The sequence below is a fragment of the Mirounga leonina genome, unplaced genomic scaffold (genome assembly GCF_011800145.1).
Source record: "Mirounga leonina isolate KUSES-001 unplaced genomic scaffold, KU_Mleo_1.0 Mir_126, whole genome shotgun sequence".
Lineage (NCBI taxonomy): Eukaryota > Metazoa > Chordata > Mammalia > Carnivora > Phocidae > Mirounga > Mirounga leonina.
This window is the reverse complement of record NW_023270314.1, coordinates 25,800,639-25,815,929: the sequence shown is the minus strand read 5'-3', so window position 1 is coordinate 25,815,929 and position 15,291 is coordinate 25,800,639. Positions and strand designations below refer to the sequence as shown.

The window sequence follows — 15,291 nt, the reverse complement described above, 5'->3', positions numbered from 1 at the left end:
CTTTTCTGGTGCCCGCTGCCTTCCGTGTGTGTAGACTGACTGCCCAGCTCTCGTCGGGGGCGAGGGCAGGGGGCAGACGTTCCGAGGTGGTGGTGCTACCCTCCCACTCGCACCTGCCACGGCCAGTCACGTCTTTGGAAGAGGAGCTGGTCCGGACGCAGGGGGTCTTCCTCCCTGACACACGGGGGCGGCCTGGCCTGGCCTGTGCGAGGGAGCAGGGGGCAAACCACACATCTTTTCTTGGACTTTGTCTGTATCTGCTTTTGCCTCTTAGCCTCTTCCTCTGCACAAAAGAGGGTCTCGATCCTGGTGCGTCACCAACCACATAGTCTCGAAGGCAGCCCGAGAGCTCCGCTGGGTTCCTGTTCTCCCCCTTGGCGATTAGAGAATAAATGTGAATTGGGGGCACTTAGGTGACTTTGAGGTGGAAATCTCTGGCTGCTCGGCTTTTCAGCATGTGGGTGGCAGTGAATGCCTTTCTCTAGGCCACGGGAACCCCAGATGGCAAGTGCTCGGGGTCACAGACACTCAAGTGTAGCTGGGGCCCTGGAGGCCGCCTGCTCCATCCGTGTTGGGCACTGGCCTCCCCTGCAGCCCCCTGCCACGTGCTGGGAGGCCCACGCCTTCCCCTGCAGGCCATCTGCTCAGTAGCAAGCCCTCCTCGTGTGGGGCCAGGCGGCCTCCGGGTGACTTCTCCACGGTTGAGGGCAGTTACTCTCTCGTCCCTGTGAAGTCCCTTCAGTTACCATCCGTTAGCGTTGTTGACTAAAGTTGACACTCTGTGCTAAGCAGTGCAGCAAAATTTGCTTGATGTATATTCACTGCCCTCAACCTCAGACAGCCTATGAGGTGGGCATTACTCTCCCCACCCTCCTTTGTGGATTAGGGACCGAGGGCTAGAGAAGTCAGTAAGTTGTCCGTGTAGCTCACGGGGTGGAAAAGACCTTGGGTCCAGGGTGTCTGATCACAGACTGGCCCCTGCGTCTGTGCGCTGTCCTGCCCACATGGTCCCATATTCTTCCGCCATGCCACTGAACCTCGCAAGAGCCTGGGGCCGGAAGGACACATAGCATCCCATCCAGGCATTAACTGAAGCGCAGGCTGGAACACGAACCACACCATGCCTGACTTCGGCGGGTCACATCCGAGGACCCTAGGACTGCATCTCATGGGTTGAGTGAAGCCTAGCCACCTTCTCCTTCATCCCATCCATGGGAAGCTGGTATTTTGACCTCAAGTGCAGGACCTTACATGTTTGCCCTGTTAAATTTTATTTTTATTTTTTTTAAGATTGTACTTATTTGACAGACACAGCGAGAGAGGGAACACAAGCACGGCGAGTGGGAGAGGGGGAAGCAGGCTTCCCGCGGAGCAGGGAGCCCGATGCGGGGCTCGATCCCAGGACCCCGGATCATGACCTGAGCTGAAGGCAGATCCTTAACGGCTGAGCCACCCAGGCGCCCCTGCCCTGTTGAATTTTACCCGAGGATGTGCTCCTGGCTCCAACCTGTCAGTATTTAAAAATTCTGATTGTTGGGGCGCCCAGCTGGCTCAGTTGGTAGAGCATGCGATTCTTATCTCCTGGTTGAGTGAGTGTAAACCCCATGTTGGGTGTAGAGACTACTTAAAAATAAAATCTAAAAAATAAAAATTCTGATTGTTATCTAGAGTTTTCCATTGGTCTCTCACCTGAGACTGCTGGGCTGGAGAAAATCAAGTAACTCACCTCTAGAAGTTGGCTTTAAGTTTGGCACATATTCCAGTAACCTGGATTAGCTGCTAATTAAATTGTCCTTGTGGCCTCACCATAATTCATTTGTGGACAGAGACAACAGCGCAAGTCCGAATAGCTTTCTGAAGTGGCAAGGCAGTATTGTGGCTGTAGCATCTCTTTGTCGACAGAAAGGTGAAGTGGCTTGTAGGGAATCTCAACCCCGCTAAAAAGCCATCCTGTGGGGGCGCCTGGGTGGCTCAGTCGGTTAAGCGACTGCCTTCGGCTCAGGTCATGATCCTGGAGTCCCGGGATCGAGTCCTGCATCGGGCTCCCTGCTCAGCGAGGAGCCTGCTTCTCCCTCTGACCCTCCCCCACTCATGTACTCTCTCTCTCTCTCTCATTCTCGCTCTCTCAAAATAAATAAATCTTAAAAAAAAAAAAAAAAAAGCCATCCTGTGAAGAATCAGTCGTCTCACCGGGCATGGACCTAAAATGCCCTAGGCTGTGGATTGCAGCTTCAACTTTAGCATTTTGCAAATCAGAATGGCAACCGTTGTGGTACCCCTTTGTGTGCCCTTGAAGGTTACTAAGGAAGTTTCACCTTTGTAAGGCCCATGACACAGGAGACCTGAATGATGTTGACTAGTCTATCACTTAGGGGTTTTTTTGTTTCACACATTGTGAATTTTTGTCCCCGCCAGGTCCTGTCTTACGATCTTTACAGTCTGGAGAACATGCTTGCGAAATACAACCAAAACAAAATTTAAAGTAGTAGAGTTCAAGTGACACTCAGGAACATATGAGGGATGCATAAGGAAGGTGGCGGGAGGGAGAAAAGGCTTTGGATCAAGCCAGGAATGGTGTACTAGGATTCTCCAGAGAAACCAAACCAATGGGATGGATGGATGGTTGGATGGATATTTTAAGGAAGTGACTCATGACCGTGGGGGCTGGCCTGTTTGAAATCAGGCTGTGACAGCTAGAGATCCAGGGAAGAGTTGTTGTTGCAGTCTTGGATCCGAAGGCATTCTGGAGGCAGAATTCCTTCTTCCTCAGGGGACTGCAGTTTGTTAAGGCTTTCAACTGATTGGATGAGGCCCATCCACGTAATGGAGGGTAATCTGCTTTATTCAAAATCTGCTGACTTAAATGTTAATCACACCTAAAACATACCTTCACAGCAACATCTAGACAGGTTCAACCAAACAACTGGCACACCACTCTGGAAGTCATTGAGCATCCCACAGTCAAGACAGGCTAGGATTTAAGGAATATGGCCGAGAGCCTTGGGTCCACCTAGGAATGCTCCTTGAACAATTGGATAGACTTGGCTCTCTTTGATTTGTTGAGCAACCAACCTTAACGTGTAACGCAGAGAGAATGCAAAGACAAACAGTCTATGGTCCTTGCCCTTCAAGGCAGAGAGAGGGTTTGTACAGAAAGAACAATAAGGCAGATTCTGGCAAGTCCCCTTATGGAACTATATGTAACATGTCATGGAAGCACAGACGGGGTGCCTAGGGAACCCCATGCATCCCTGCCCTCCAGGGGCTCCCTAGCTGGTGGACTGGACTAGCAGATAGATAACCACAGTGGAGTGAGGTGCATGTTAGGATAGGGGTTGATACAGAATCCCCCAGGAGCACAGGACAGTAAGTTGGGGTCAAGAGAGGTGACATCTCTATTTTGTTGTAGGCATTAGCCTGCTGACTGAGGAGAGGAGAGGGTTTCAGTCAAAAAGAGTGTGTCATCGGGGCGCCTGGGTGGCTCAGCCGTGAAGCGTCTGCCTTCGGCTCAGGTCATGATCCCGGGGTCCTGGGATCGAGCCCCACATCGGGCTCCCTGCTCGGCGGGAAGCCTGCTTCTCCCTCTCCCACTCCCCCTGCTTGTGTTCCCTCTCTCGCTGTGTCTCTCTCTGTCGAATAAATAAAATCTTAAAAAAAAAAAAAGTGTGTCATCATTCAAGAACCACAGATGTCCTCAGCTATGGCTAGAGCGAGGGAGCCAGAGCGACCATGAGGGAGTCTGCTGGGGCTGTCACATGCTGAGACAAAAAAGACTTCATCCCGGGGGCCACCAAGGCCATCACCCGTGACAGCTACCTCAGACTGTGCGAATCAGCGGTTTGTCCTCTCGAGTCTGGCTCAGTCTCCGAATGTTTCTCAGTAGCATGCTTATGTGGAGTGGCCCATAAGTTAAAACCTCTCTGAGGTTCCGGCGTCCTGATGGAGGGAACAGGCCACGGACAGGTTTTAGCAGGGGAGTGAGGTGATCTGCTTGTGCTGGGGAAGATCACACCGCCAGGACTTTGGGAGAGCGGGAACAGCTGAAGGAAAGGGAGAGACGATGGGTAGAACGCACAGGTTTGGGGCATAACCATATGCGAACTGAGAGGGCAAAGAGGGGGGCTGACTTTGGAGTCAGGTGAGGAAAAAGTCAGTTTGGAGTTGGGGGGGGCAGTTGGATGCACCACACCGTCCCCTGGGAGAGGGAACCGGGGATGAACCACCAGACAGCTGTTTGCGCCAAGAGGGAGGAGGGCTGGGGTGTCCGAGGCCCTAAGAACTGCCGTTTTCCGCCCTCACTGTCTACACGTTCTGAAATGAGGCGGGGTAAACTAACATGTATCCTGTGTCCTCACAGCAGCGTGTGGATGCTGTGAGGAAAGCTGGGGAGTTACCCCTCCCTTCTGTCAGTCTCACCTGTTTAAGTCGGAGACACCTTGCCGTCCCCACCCAAGAGGCAAGGTGGTCCCCGGCCTCTGGCCAGACTAGACCCAGAGGCCACCCGTATCCAACACAAATAAACTGCCGTATCTGCTTTGCCCTTATTCCCAGACCCCCCAGAATCGGCTCTGTGGGCTGTGCTGGATCCTCCCGGCTGCTGGGCTCCCCTGGGCCCCAGCACCACACACAGACACTATCCAGTGGAAATTTTTGGGCAATAAGAGCCATTAAGAAAAACCACCACTCCCTGCCCAGTCAGCTGCCCACTGGCTGTCTCTGCCTCCCTCGTGTCATGCACGCGGGGGCCCGGGCCCTCATTCCTGACCAGAGCGCCGGCTGAGTCCCAGGCCCTCTCTCTCCCACCTCCCCGGCTCAGAAGCAGCATCAGACCCAGAGAGGAGTCTCAGTGACCTCTTACTCTTCCTCCCAGTTCTGGGATCAAATGATGAAGCCGGAGCTGACATTGAGTTAGACTCCAGAGCGGCCTGAGCTGCTGGAGCTCTTGCCCCAAGTGCCCCGACTTCCTGATGGTACCCTAGAGCTTGAGCCCGTCGGTGGGGACAGGATTCAGCCCTCCCCACTTCCTCCACCGGGCACTGGTGACTGTTAGGCATCCAGGCAGGGGCTTGTCCCAAAGAGAAGGAGTCTTCCTCAGACCTTGTCCATGAGCGGAGCTCCCGCCACAGACAGCAAGCCCTATCCCCAGAGCCAAGAGCCAAGGCAGCTGGAACGAAAGTAAGCAAAGCTGGGGAGCTCATTCTGAAAGACTGACTGGCTCGGGGATAAGATACAGATTGAGTGCAGATGTCTGAGGAGCCAGAGCCTGGGGCTTTTGCAAGGAGGCCTCCCGGAGGGAGGTGTCCTAGCACGCAGTTGCAGGCAGCATGCGGCATGCTCCCCCCTCCGCATCCTCCCTGCCACCCCCGAGCTTTAAGGAGCTGCGGAAGATAGGATGGGGAGAACAGATGCTAGACAAGAGACTCAGGCTTAAGAGGAAGTTGCGGGGGGTGGGAGAAGGCAAAGCTGCAGGGACCCCGCGTGTCTGGCATGTGAAGGTTAGGGCACAGAGGAGGCCCACCCGCTGTCTGCCCTCTGTTGAATTTTACCTGCGGCACAGCAGCTCTGGGGGAGAGCAAAAACATAACTTCCGAACTGTGACAGCGGCGAGACTCCAGAACTCGGCGACCAAAGTGCAGCGTGGCATCTCAGTGGGACACAGACCCTCTTGGCACAGGAGAGGAGATGTGGGAGCTCCGTAAACCCTGCTCAGATTCCAGGTGGAGTCTGGCACTAACCAGACAGCCTTTCTCTCTCGTTTGAAGATTCTCCAGCAAGAGACACATGGCCACCAGAGGGCATCACCACCCCGTAGTGTGGCGTCCTGGGCTCCCCATCCCCTCCCCGGAGAAACTAATGAGATTGGGAGCAGGAAGCAGGCACAGATCTCTGAGCTCTCAGGGGAGCTACTAGCAGCTGAATTAAATAGTCCTCAGAGTCAGGAGACCTTGGATCTAGTGGGTTCTAGTGCCTGCCCTGCCGCCATCTTTCCTCCCTGGCCTCAGTTTACCTCCTCCATTCAATGAGTGCTTGGACCGCCTTGTATCTCACCCGGACCATGAGGCCCTTCCTTTCCAGCTCTCCAGTTCCAGGATTTGAGGAAATCGTGCAATGAGCCTCACAGAAATTGCATCTCCTGGGCCCACCCTTACTCTGGGGTTCTCTGGAGCTCTGCCTGGAGGAGGGGGAAACTTGTGTGAACTTCACTTCTCTGGTGCTGTGCCCTCACTCGGAGGCAGAAAGGCAGACTGACCGGCAGACGGCCTGCACGTCAGCCTGAAGGAGGAATGTTTTAACAGGGCTTGAGACACAGGTGCCGTGTGCCCGAGGCGTCCACTTGTCCAGCTTTCAGACAAGGCCGTGTCTGTCAGGTCACCCTCTGCGAGAGCTGGGGTAGTGGTTCTTCCCACAAGAGACTGTGCAAGGTGCGCTTTTGCTGGTCCCTTCAGGGATAGCCACAGGAGTGAAGAGAATAGAAACCATCGCCTCTCGCCTCCCCATCCCCCACCGCACCCCCACCCGCACCACAGATGCCGTCTGTCAGGAGCAGGCAGCAGACGGTCCAGGGGTCCATCTGTGCTCATGCTTCACAATACAGTCCCATGTTTCCCCACCGACACCCCCTCGGCCCCTCAGCTGATGGCCACTTGGTGGTGCCAAGGGGGAGGTGGGAGGAGGAAGGGGAAGGTACTAAGGGAGCTAGCTCCTGGCTCCCAGCAGTCCCCAATCCACCCTCTGCCCCCCCACCCCCACCCAACAAGCATCCTGCCATCTGGACTTGTGCTAATTACTGAAGGGTGGCAAAGCACCCCTCCCACCCACACCTCCTGTAGGGGCTGGGGCCCCAGGGGCCTGGGGCTGGGGCAGGGACACGAGTCAAGGAGACATGGAAGCACAGAGACTGAGACAGACCCACCCGCGCCGACTGAGACAGACAGGAGGCAGAAAGCCTTTCCTGGCCTCTCCAGGTAGATATGGCCACGTGCCTCTCCTTACTCCTCATGCTGGCCCTCGAACACAGCATGTGACCATGTAACCAGACCCAGAGCCTCTGTAACCCCAGTGCCCAGCGAGCACCTGGCCCGGAGCAGGGCTGAAATGTAGGGTGAATGGGGAGCTGAAGGAGACAGCATCACATAGGGTTAGGATCGCAGGCTCTGGAACCAGGCTGCCTGGGTTCGAGTCTCAGTTCTGCCACTCAGTGGCCTAGAGTGAGTTACTCAACCTCTCTGGGCCTCAGTTTCCTCCTCTGTGAGGTCCCGATTGCATAGCGTTGTTAGGAAGACCAAGTGAGTTAAGACATGTATGTAACACAGCACGCAGTGTGGACAGTCCATGGTAACTGCTCGATAAATATCAGCTGTAAAGGCATAATACAGATTTGTGACGACTGGAGGAGAAGGGGACAGATGGGGACAGTACCTCCCCAGCCTCTGTTTAGTGGCCAATGGTGGGATGAGGAGGCCCCCAGCTTGTGGTGCTGACGCCCTGTGGTGGCTAGCTGCTCTTTAGACGCCAAGACTGGCCTTCTACTTCCTCCTCTCACTTCTTATTTGGGCACCTCTGACGACAGAGACTTCAGCTGGGCCATCCCAGTCTCTCCCACTGCCTGGCAGCCACGGTAACACAGCCGGGGGTGGGGGGTTGCTGAGGGAATGGTCCCAAAGACGGGGTCAGAGAACGGTGGAGCACACCCTCCAGCCCTAAGCTCCCACTCAGCTCAGACACATTCCCCTCCCCATGAATCAACACAGAGTTAAGATCTTTCTGCTGGGAAAAGGGGTGTCTGAGCTCCAACATCAGGAGCTGGGGAAAGGTTTATCCAGGAGGGACGACTCCTGACCCTCTGAGGGGACAGGCCAGAATTACGCCCACACCCACTGCTGCTGGGTTTCCACTGCTTCCCTTTCCCCTTGCCAGGGAAGGGCAGGGAGCCTCTCTCACCTCTTCTGGGGCAGCTGTGCAAAGGGGAAATCCTTGGCCCTCACTCCCCGGGGGCTTCTGCACAGTCAGGGGTATCTCTAACCTCCTTTGGGACCTCACCCCTCCCCTTGTCCATACCCCTGCCCCTGCACTGCGCTGCCGCCACTCTTCCCTTGCCTAAAGTCTCCTACAGCCCCCTGGATCGCCTAGAATCTTCCCTGGGCGTCCAAACCTCCTTACAACGACCCCTTTCTGTACCCCCACCACCAGATTCTCCATGAATCTCCGAAGCCAAAGCCATCCATCTCTAAATGTAGTCTCCTCTCGCACACGGGAGACCCCCGCCCCGCCCCGCCCCGCCCGAGGATGTCCTGCTCCCCTCCTCGGTGGCTAGGTTTGCCCTAGTTGAGTGTTCAGGTCCCTAGACTTTCCCAGCCTGGCGGGGCGTCGGACGCTGTGGGCGGGGCTCCGGGGCAGCGGCCCCCTGGGGGGCGGGGCCTGCCGCTCTAGGGGCGAGGCCACCCGAGGCCGCTCCCCGCCCGCCCCCCAGCCCGCCCAGCTCGCCGATCCTATAAAGGGAAGCGACCCGCGGCCCGCGGGGCTGGCATCCCCGAGCCCCTGGCAGCCCCGCCGCGCGGAGCGAGCGCCGCCTGCGAGGGTCGCCGGGCGCCGGAGCCATGACCCTCCGCCGACTCAGGAAGCTGCAGCAGAAAGAGGAGGCGGCGGCCGCCCCGGACCCCGGCGCTCGGGCTCCCGACTTGGCAGTCGCTCCCTCCACTCCAGCCCCGACCCCGGCCTCGGGCCCCCGTGCTGCAGCCGCCAGCTCTGGGGCCCCCGGAGACGAGCTGTACGCGGCGCTGGAGGACTACCACCCGGCCGAGCTGTACCGCGCGCTCGCCGTGTCCGGGGGCACTCTGCCCCGCCGAAAGGTGCGTCCCCACCCCCCCAACTCCCACTGCCCCCCAGCTCCCGGTACCCTCCGGCGTCCTTTCCCCGAGACCTGCTCAGCCCCTCAACATCCCGCATCTGTGCCCTCTGACCCCACAACATATTCCTCGGGGGCCACCGCGTCCCCCACCTAATTCCCCAGCCCGCTCTTCCCCACCCACACGTTCAGAACCTGCTCTCCCTCGGTCAGTCTCCTCGGCCCTCTCCTCCAAAGGCGCAAGCCTCCCCGCGCCGCGGCCCCCGCCTCCACGCCGCCCCCGATCTCGGCGGCTCCCCACTGCACTCCCCACGCGCCGCCGTCGCGTCTCGCTCCTCTCCTCCCCGAGCACCCCCTTCTCCTGCTCGCTCCATCTGGCCCTCAGCACCCCTGTGCCCCGCCCCCCGTGCCCAGGTATCTCGAGGCCCCCGGGACCCCTCGCCTGGGCTGCTCCAGTTGGAGCGGGGAGGCCTAGGGCTGCGGTCCCGCCGCTCGCCGGGACACGCTGAGGGTCTCAGAGCCCCGGGGGGAGAGGGAGGCGGGTGGACGAGGAAATGTGTGCGGCGCCGCGGACTCCCGAGAGCTCACCCTTCCGAGGGGACGCCCGGATTGCTGGGCTCCGGGCCTGCCGCCTTGCCCCGCGTCGGAGGTGCGGGGCGCGAGGCCACGGCTCCCGGGACTTCGCCGGGACCGGACGCGGTGGGAGGGGTCGCAGGGCGCCCGCGGGGCAGGAAGGATGCGAGCCGCGCCCGGGCTCTGAGTCTCCCCCTCCGCGGGGCTCTTCCTCTGGCCTGGGGGGACCTGAGCGCTCAGAAGTGGGGACACAGACCCAGGTCAAGGAGAAGGGGCTGGTGGCCTTTCCCCGCTCAGCAACCCCCCCCCCCGCCCTTGGCTCCCCCCCATACAATGAACAGCTTGTTGAGAATTTGCATTTTATGAAAATCGGGTTGAAAGACAAAGGGGTCTCTCTCTGTGCTGCCCAGTCCTTCCACCCCGGCCCATTTGGGAACTGCCCCCACCCCTGAGGCCAGTATTTGGTTCTGGAGAAAGAGGGCTCACTTCTCTTCCTAGTCTTGGGGCAGCCTGGGGGGGAGGGTTAACTAGGGCACCGACCAGGAAGGCCCTGGGCTGTTGAGGGCACGTGGGAGGAGAGCTGGTCTGGCAAGGCCTCTTCCAAGGACCAATAATTTAGGGAAGGAGAGATACTAGTTGCTCCAGGGCCTCAAGGAGGCAGGAACCCTCAACTCTGACCGCCCCCCCCCCCCAAGAAAAACCCTCTCAATCTCTCTCCTAAGTATAGAGAGACTTAAGGACAAGTTTGAGGTCTGGTTTTTGTTTGTTTTGTCCCAGAGAGCAACAAAATATATGGCAACGTGGAGAAACCCAGGTGGAGCTGGGCGCAGCGGGCAACCTGCAGCTGGGATCCACAGTTGGTCCCTGAAACAGCCTGTAGTTTGGGGGAGGAGGGTTGGCCCTACTGTCCCCTGACTTTCCATGTTCAGGCTGGGATTGCCGGCTCTCCAGACCTGGGTCTCTGAGCCCAGCTCCCCCAAGTCACTGTCTACGACTGAGAAAATAGGAGGAGATGCCCAATGGCGGCGGGGGTGGGGGTAGTCTCTGGAGTACCTTGGTAGGCAAGTCCAGGGTTCCCCTGCCCTTCTTTGGGAACATCTGGAAAGAGCCCCTGCCTCAGCTTTTAGAGTCTGAAAGGTCTGAGTCCTGCAGACATACACCCTGAGGGTAGAGACTATTCTATGTAGATTAATGAGTCCCCCTTGTCTCCATCCATCCCCCCCCCCCACCCCCCCGGGCTAGCACAGTGCTTAGACAGTTCCTGCATCTGGAACCCAGTAGGACTGATGTGTCCCCACAGTCTCAGTCTCAGTTATGGGGTAGAGCCTGAGGGAGAACTCTGGGCAGTGATGCTGGAGGGGCATTCAGCAAAGTTACACTGGCACCAAAGCAGGTATGGAACTGGGACCAGACAGGCAGGCGACAGGAAGTGAGGTGCTGGGTCCAGGGCTGGAGGCCAGGGGAGGGACCTCGCAGAGCAGGACTCTCAGCATCTGCTCGAGGACAGTCCCTCTCTCACCTGCTCCTTCCTCTCTGTCTTCCCACGCAGGGCTCAGGACTCCGCTGGAAGAATCTCGGCCAGAGTCCTGAACGGCAGCGGTGAGTCCCCAGCACCCCAGCCCCTGCCCTGGTCCACAAGGCGTGAGCTGCTGGGGTGGCTGTGGACGGCAGCACAACATAGCTCTCGGCCCAGGGGGACTCATTCTCCTCTCAGCATGCTTCCCTCACTAAGAGTGAGGGGCAGGTGGGGGTGTGGGCTGTGTTAAGGGGGTGGCAGAGAAAGGAGGTAGGGACTTTTGAGTCATCAGGTGCTCCTCATGCCACCCCCAGTCCCTGCCAGTTACCCCTCCCTGAGGAGATCTGGATCTGGGAGGTGGAGAAGTGGAAGTCTTCGGGGCTCCCCTGAGCTCTCCCGGCCCCAGCAAGCCCCGGGGCCCAGACCCTAGCCCGGCTGCTGGAGTCTGGCGACCCCTGCGTCCAGGAGCTCAGTCCTTTGCTGCTCCCATCCTGCGGTGGCCCTCTTTGGAAGCATCCGCGGTGAGGGCAGAAGTAGGCACTGGCCTCAGGCCCCACGTTGCTCAGTCTCATGCGGATTGGGGCCTGGCTTCTAAAATGGATCAGCAGACTACAGCCTGCTGGCCAGATTGGCCCGTTGAGCCCTTGAGCTAAGAGTTGTTTTTCTATTTCTAAAGGGTTGTAAAAATAACAACAAAGAACAATATATGACAGAGGCCGAATGGAGCCCGCAAAGAAAGCCTAAAATACGTACTATCCTGGCCCTTTGCAGAAAAAAGTTTGCCAACACTTGAAGAAACCCAGAGAACACTGGGGTAACACATAACTTCAGTCACCTTATTCCCCAGCCCAACGTACAACACACACAGAGCGGGGAAGGCCTCCCTTCACAGTGGGGAGGAGCTCAAGTTAGGGCTGGGAGTTGCTTCTCAGCATTGGGGGGGCATCTGGGTCAGGCTGGGAGCTGTGGGCCTGGGTCTCAAGGGCCTTTCCGAGGCTGTAAGACTTGAAGAGGCCTCTGGAGGCTGCTTTCACTCTGCCTCTGGCGGGGCGGGAAGGAAGGGGGTGGGGGTGGGCAGAGGAAACTCTGGGCTCCCCCAGCAGGCGAGGATCTGGAGCGGCTCCAGACCATTGTGTCCAGTGGGCAGGCCTTCAGTGCGGGAAGGGGCGGCCTCGAGGCTCCCCTCCCCCCAGCCTCACATCTGGTGGGCTGGCCCGCTGCAGCTGGGAGGAGCAGCTGTGGTCTGGGCTGAGCCTCGTGACTGGCCTCCGAGGGTGGGGCCAGCCCTCTCCCCAAGGCTGCGGAGTAGAGAGGCTCAGGGCTGGGGCCGAATTTGGGGCCTCAGCAAGTCAGTGAGTGGTACTCTAGGGCTCACTAGAAAGCTGGAGGAGTGGCTCAAAAGCTCTGGGAGTCCATTCCCTCTGGGGCCCAGCCATTTGCAGTGCCTCCCTGCACTGGAGGCTAGATTGATTCTCTGTGGCTCCATGAAGCTGGTTTCGGCTGGGGATTGGGACAGGCATTCCAACAACCTGTGATGAGAGTGAGTTGTCGCTGGAGACCGTGAGCCCTGCCTGGGTGTTCTAGAGCAGACCCCAACATCAGTGGAAGGCCACACTAGGGGACCACCAAGCTCCTTTTAATCCTGACAGTCCTGAAATGGCCCCCGTGTCCCCTTGCAGGAAAGTGCTAACTTTGGAGAAGGAGGAGAACCAGACCTTCGGCTTTGAGATCCAGGTGGGAGAAGCTGGGTACAGAGGGAGCGAGGGATGGCTGGCCCCTGCCACACCCCTGGCTGATGGTCCCCTTGTCTCTTACAGACTTATGGCCTTCACCACCGGGAGGAGCAGCGCGTGGAAATGGTGACTTTTGTCTGCCGCGTTCATGAGTCCAGCCCTGCCCAGCTGGCTGGGCTCACACCAGGTGAGGTCTGAGCCCAGGACACAGGGCTCCGGGAAGGTGGTATGACCTCACTCCCAAGCAGAGGGGGTGAGAAATCTCTTCCGAAATCAATTCCCCTTCCTCCTCCTGTTTTGAGAAGGCCAAAAAGAAGAGTGGAGAGAATCTAGGCTTTGGATCGAGGCAGATTTGCCATTTACTGTGTGACATCGAGCAGTCCCATCTGCAAAATGGGGGCAATAACATGCCCAGGGGTTCCCTAGGCACAGAGCCAGGGCCTGGTAAATAAATGGCAGATGTTGCTGCTGGTGTTTTGACTCCTGGCAATCTGGTCATCCAGCCCAGGGCAGGAGCTGGGGAAGGTGCAACATTCCATTCGGTCTGCTTGATGTTGGAGATCAGGGCCTATCCCGCCCCGACCTGGCCCAACTCGGGGGACCCGTGCTACTTCCTCTAGCAAGGAAATGATATGGTGCCTCCAGTAGGGGACCCTTGGGATTGGCCAAATCCAGAGCCCCCTGGTCCCAGGAAGGGGATTGAGACTGTATGAACTGACCACCTCCCCCACTCTATCACCACTTTCTTCCCTAAGCCCCCACCTCCATGCCCACTTACCAGCAGCCCCTGGTAGCCAAGTGGTGTACCGCAACTTTGCAAAAGGCCTTCGTATCCACTCTCCCTCCTGATCCCCAAAGTAGCCACAGTAGGGATCCACACCCCTGTTTTACAGATGGGAAATGGGCCCTCAGAGATGGTGGCTTGCCTGCCTGAAGTCAGGAGGTTCTGCGGTGGCACAGGGTCTCAGAAGCTGAGGCCTCTCGTGCCTGGGGCCAGTGTCAGTTCCCAGCTGTGTCCTACTCATCCTGACCCCTTCCTGTCTTGGCTGGGTCTCAGGACCGCCTGTGGGCTAGACAGAAGTAACCAGCTCCAGGGGCAGCCCAGGGTTGCTGAGAGGGCTCAGCCTTTGGGGACAGTTTCCTGAAGGTGGGGTGAAGGTGTAGGTATAGGAGGGCCTGACCCCTGCGCTGGGGTGCTGGGCCAGGAGGAGGTTTCCCCACAACCATGAGGAGTGGTGGGAGGGAGCGCAGGAGTGTTCTGTGGGATTATTACCCTGACCCTTTCCGGCTCGGGTAGGGGACTGGAATTCTAACATCATGCCACAAGGAACAGATGGTGACCCCCCTCTCTGCCTGGCAGGGGACACCATCGCCAGTGTCAATGGCCTGAACGTGGAAGGCATCCGGCATCGAGAGATCGTTGACATCATTAAGGCGTCTGGTAACGTCCTCAGGTATGTCCGGGTGCCGCAGTCCCTGAGGGTTCCTGAGCTCAGCTTCTCTCAGTGTTTCCACGGCCTGTGGGCTCACTCAGCCTTTGGTTCCCCAACCTCCTCAGGCTGGAAACTCTGTATGGGACGTCCATTCGGAAGGCCGAACTGGAGGCCCGTCTGCAGTACCTGAAGGTAAAGCAGCCCAGATAATGTTCCGCCTCCACCCTCTTCTGCCCAAGCCCCTGCCCTCCCAGGCCTCACTCTTTTTTTGTAGGGGCCTATTTACCTGTCTGAACCTGCTTTTAACCTTAAGATTTCTTCTGTGTACTGCCTGACCCCTCAGTCTGTCTATACCCACCTCCTGCTTGTCTCTTGCTAGCTCCTGACAGTGAGGCGGGGGGTGTCTCTTGCAGCAAACCCTGTACGAGAAGTGGGGAGAATACAGGTCCCTAATGGTGCAAGAACAGCGGCTGGTGCATGGTGAGTGGACTCGGGGTGCCAAGGGCCCCTTCTGCCCCTGCTGATACCCCTCTCCATGCTTCCACCCCAGAACGAGGGGCTTACTTCCCTGGCCAAAGTGAAGAAAGGTTTGTTGAGCTACTACTTCAGGCACAACACTGCCCTGGGCTACTTAACTGCACACACATTTTTAGTTCATTCTCACAATAGCCTTGTGCTAGTAAGCATTAGTATCATCCCATTTCACAGATGGGAGCAGCAAGGCTCAATGAGCCAGTTTCAGATACGTTCCGGGGCCCTTGTGTTTCCCGTGGTCCTCCTAAGGACTTGAGTGTGGAATCCTGTTTTGCAGGGGAGGGAAGTGGGGCTTAGGCCAGGGGCCACACGTCTGGTCAGCAGGAAGGAGCGGAGGTCCCCTCCCCGTGCCCTCTGACCGCCCGCCCTCGTGTCCTCTGCCCTGGCAGGCCTGGTGGTGAAGGACCCGAGCATTTACGACACGTTGGAGTCGGTGCGCTCCTGCCTGTACGGGGCCGGCCTGCTCCCGGGCTCGCTGCCCTTCGGGCCCCTGCTGGCCGCGCCCGGGGGTCCCCGCGGGGCCGCCCGGCGGCCCGGGGGCGACACGGACGACGCCGTCTACCACACGTGCTTCTTCGGGGGCGCCGAGCCGCCCGCGCCGCCGCCGCCGCCCCCCGCCCGCGCGCCCGGCCCGGGCCCCGCCGAGGCTCCCGCGTG

At 58.4% G+C, this 15,291-nt stretch overlaps 1 protein-coding gene across 1 annotated transcript in view; it reads left to right on the top strand.

Annotated features, from left to right (window-relative positions):
• Nucleotides 1-8,534: 8,534 nt before the first annotated feature.
• Nucleotides 8,535-15,291, top strand: part of TAMALIN (trafficking regulator and scaffold protein tamalin) — a 7,409-nt gene continuing 652 nt past the window's right edge. Inside the window, exons 1-8 of the mRNA XM_035002610.1 lie at nucleotides 8,535-8,849; nucleotides 10,968-11,017; nucleotides 12,614-12,668; nucleotides 12,752-12,854; nucleotides 14,028-14,121; nucleotides 14,226-14,292; nucleotides 14,514-14,580; nucleotides 15,024-15,288. Of these exons, the coding sequence (XP_034858501.1) occupies nucleotides 8,598-8,849; nucleotides 10,968-11,017; nucleotides 12,614-12,668; nucleotides 12,752-12,854; nucleotides 14,028-14,121; nucleotides 14,226-14,292; nucleotides 14,514-14,580; nucleotides 15,024-15,288 (953 nt within the window). The 5' untranslated portion in view covers nucleotides 8,535-8,597. The remainder of the gene's footprint in view (nucleotides 8,850-10,967; nucleotides 11,018-12,613; nucleotides 12,669-12,751; nucleotides 12,855-14,027; nucleotides 14,122-14,225; nucleotides 14,293-14,513; nucleotides 14,581-15,023; nucleotides 15,289-15,291) is intronic.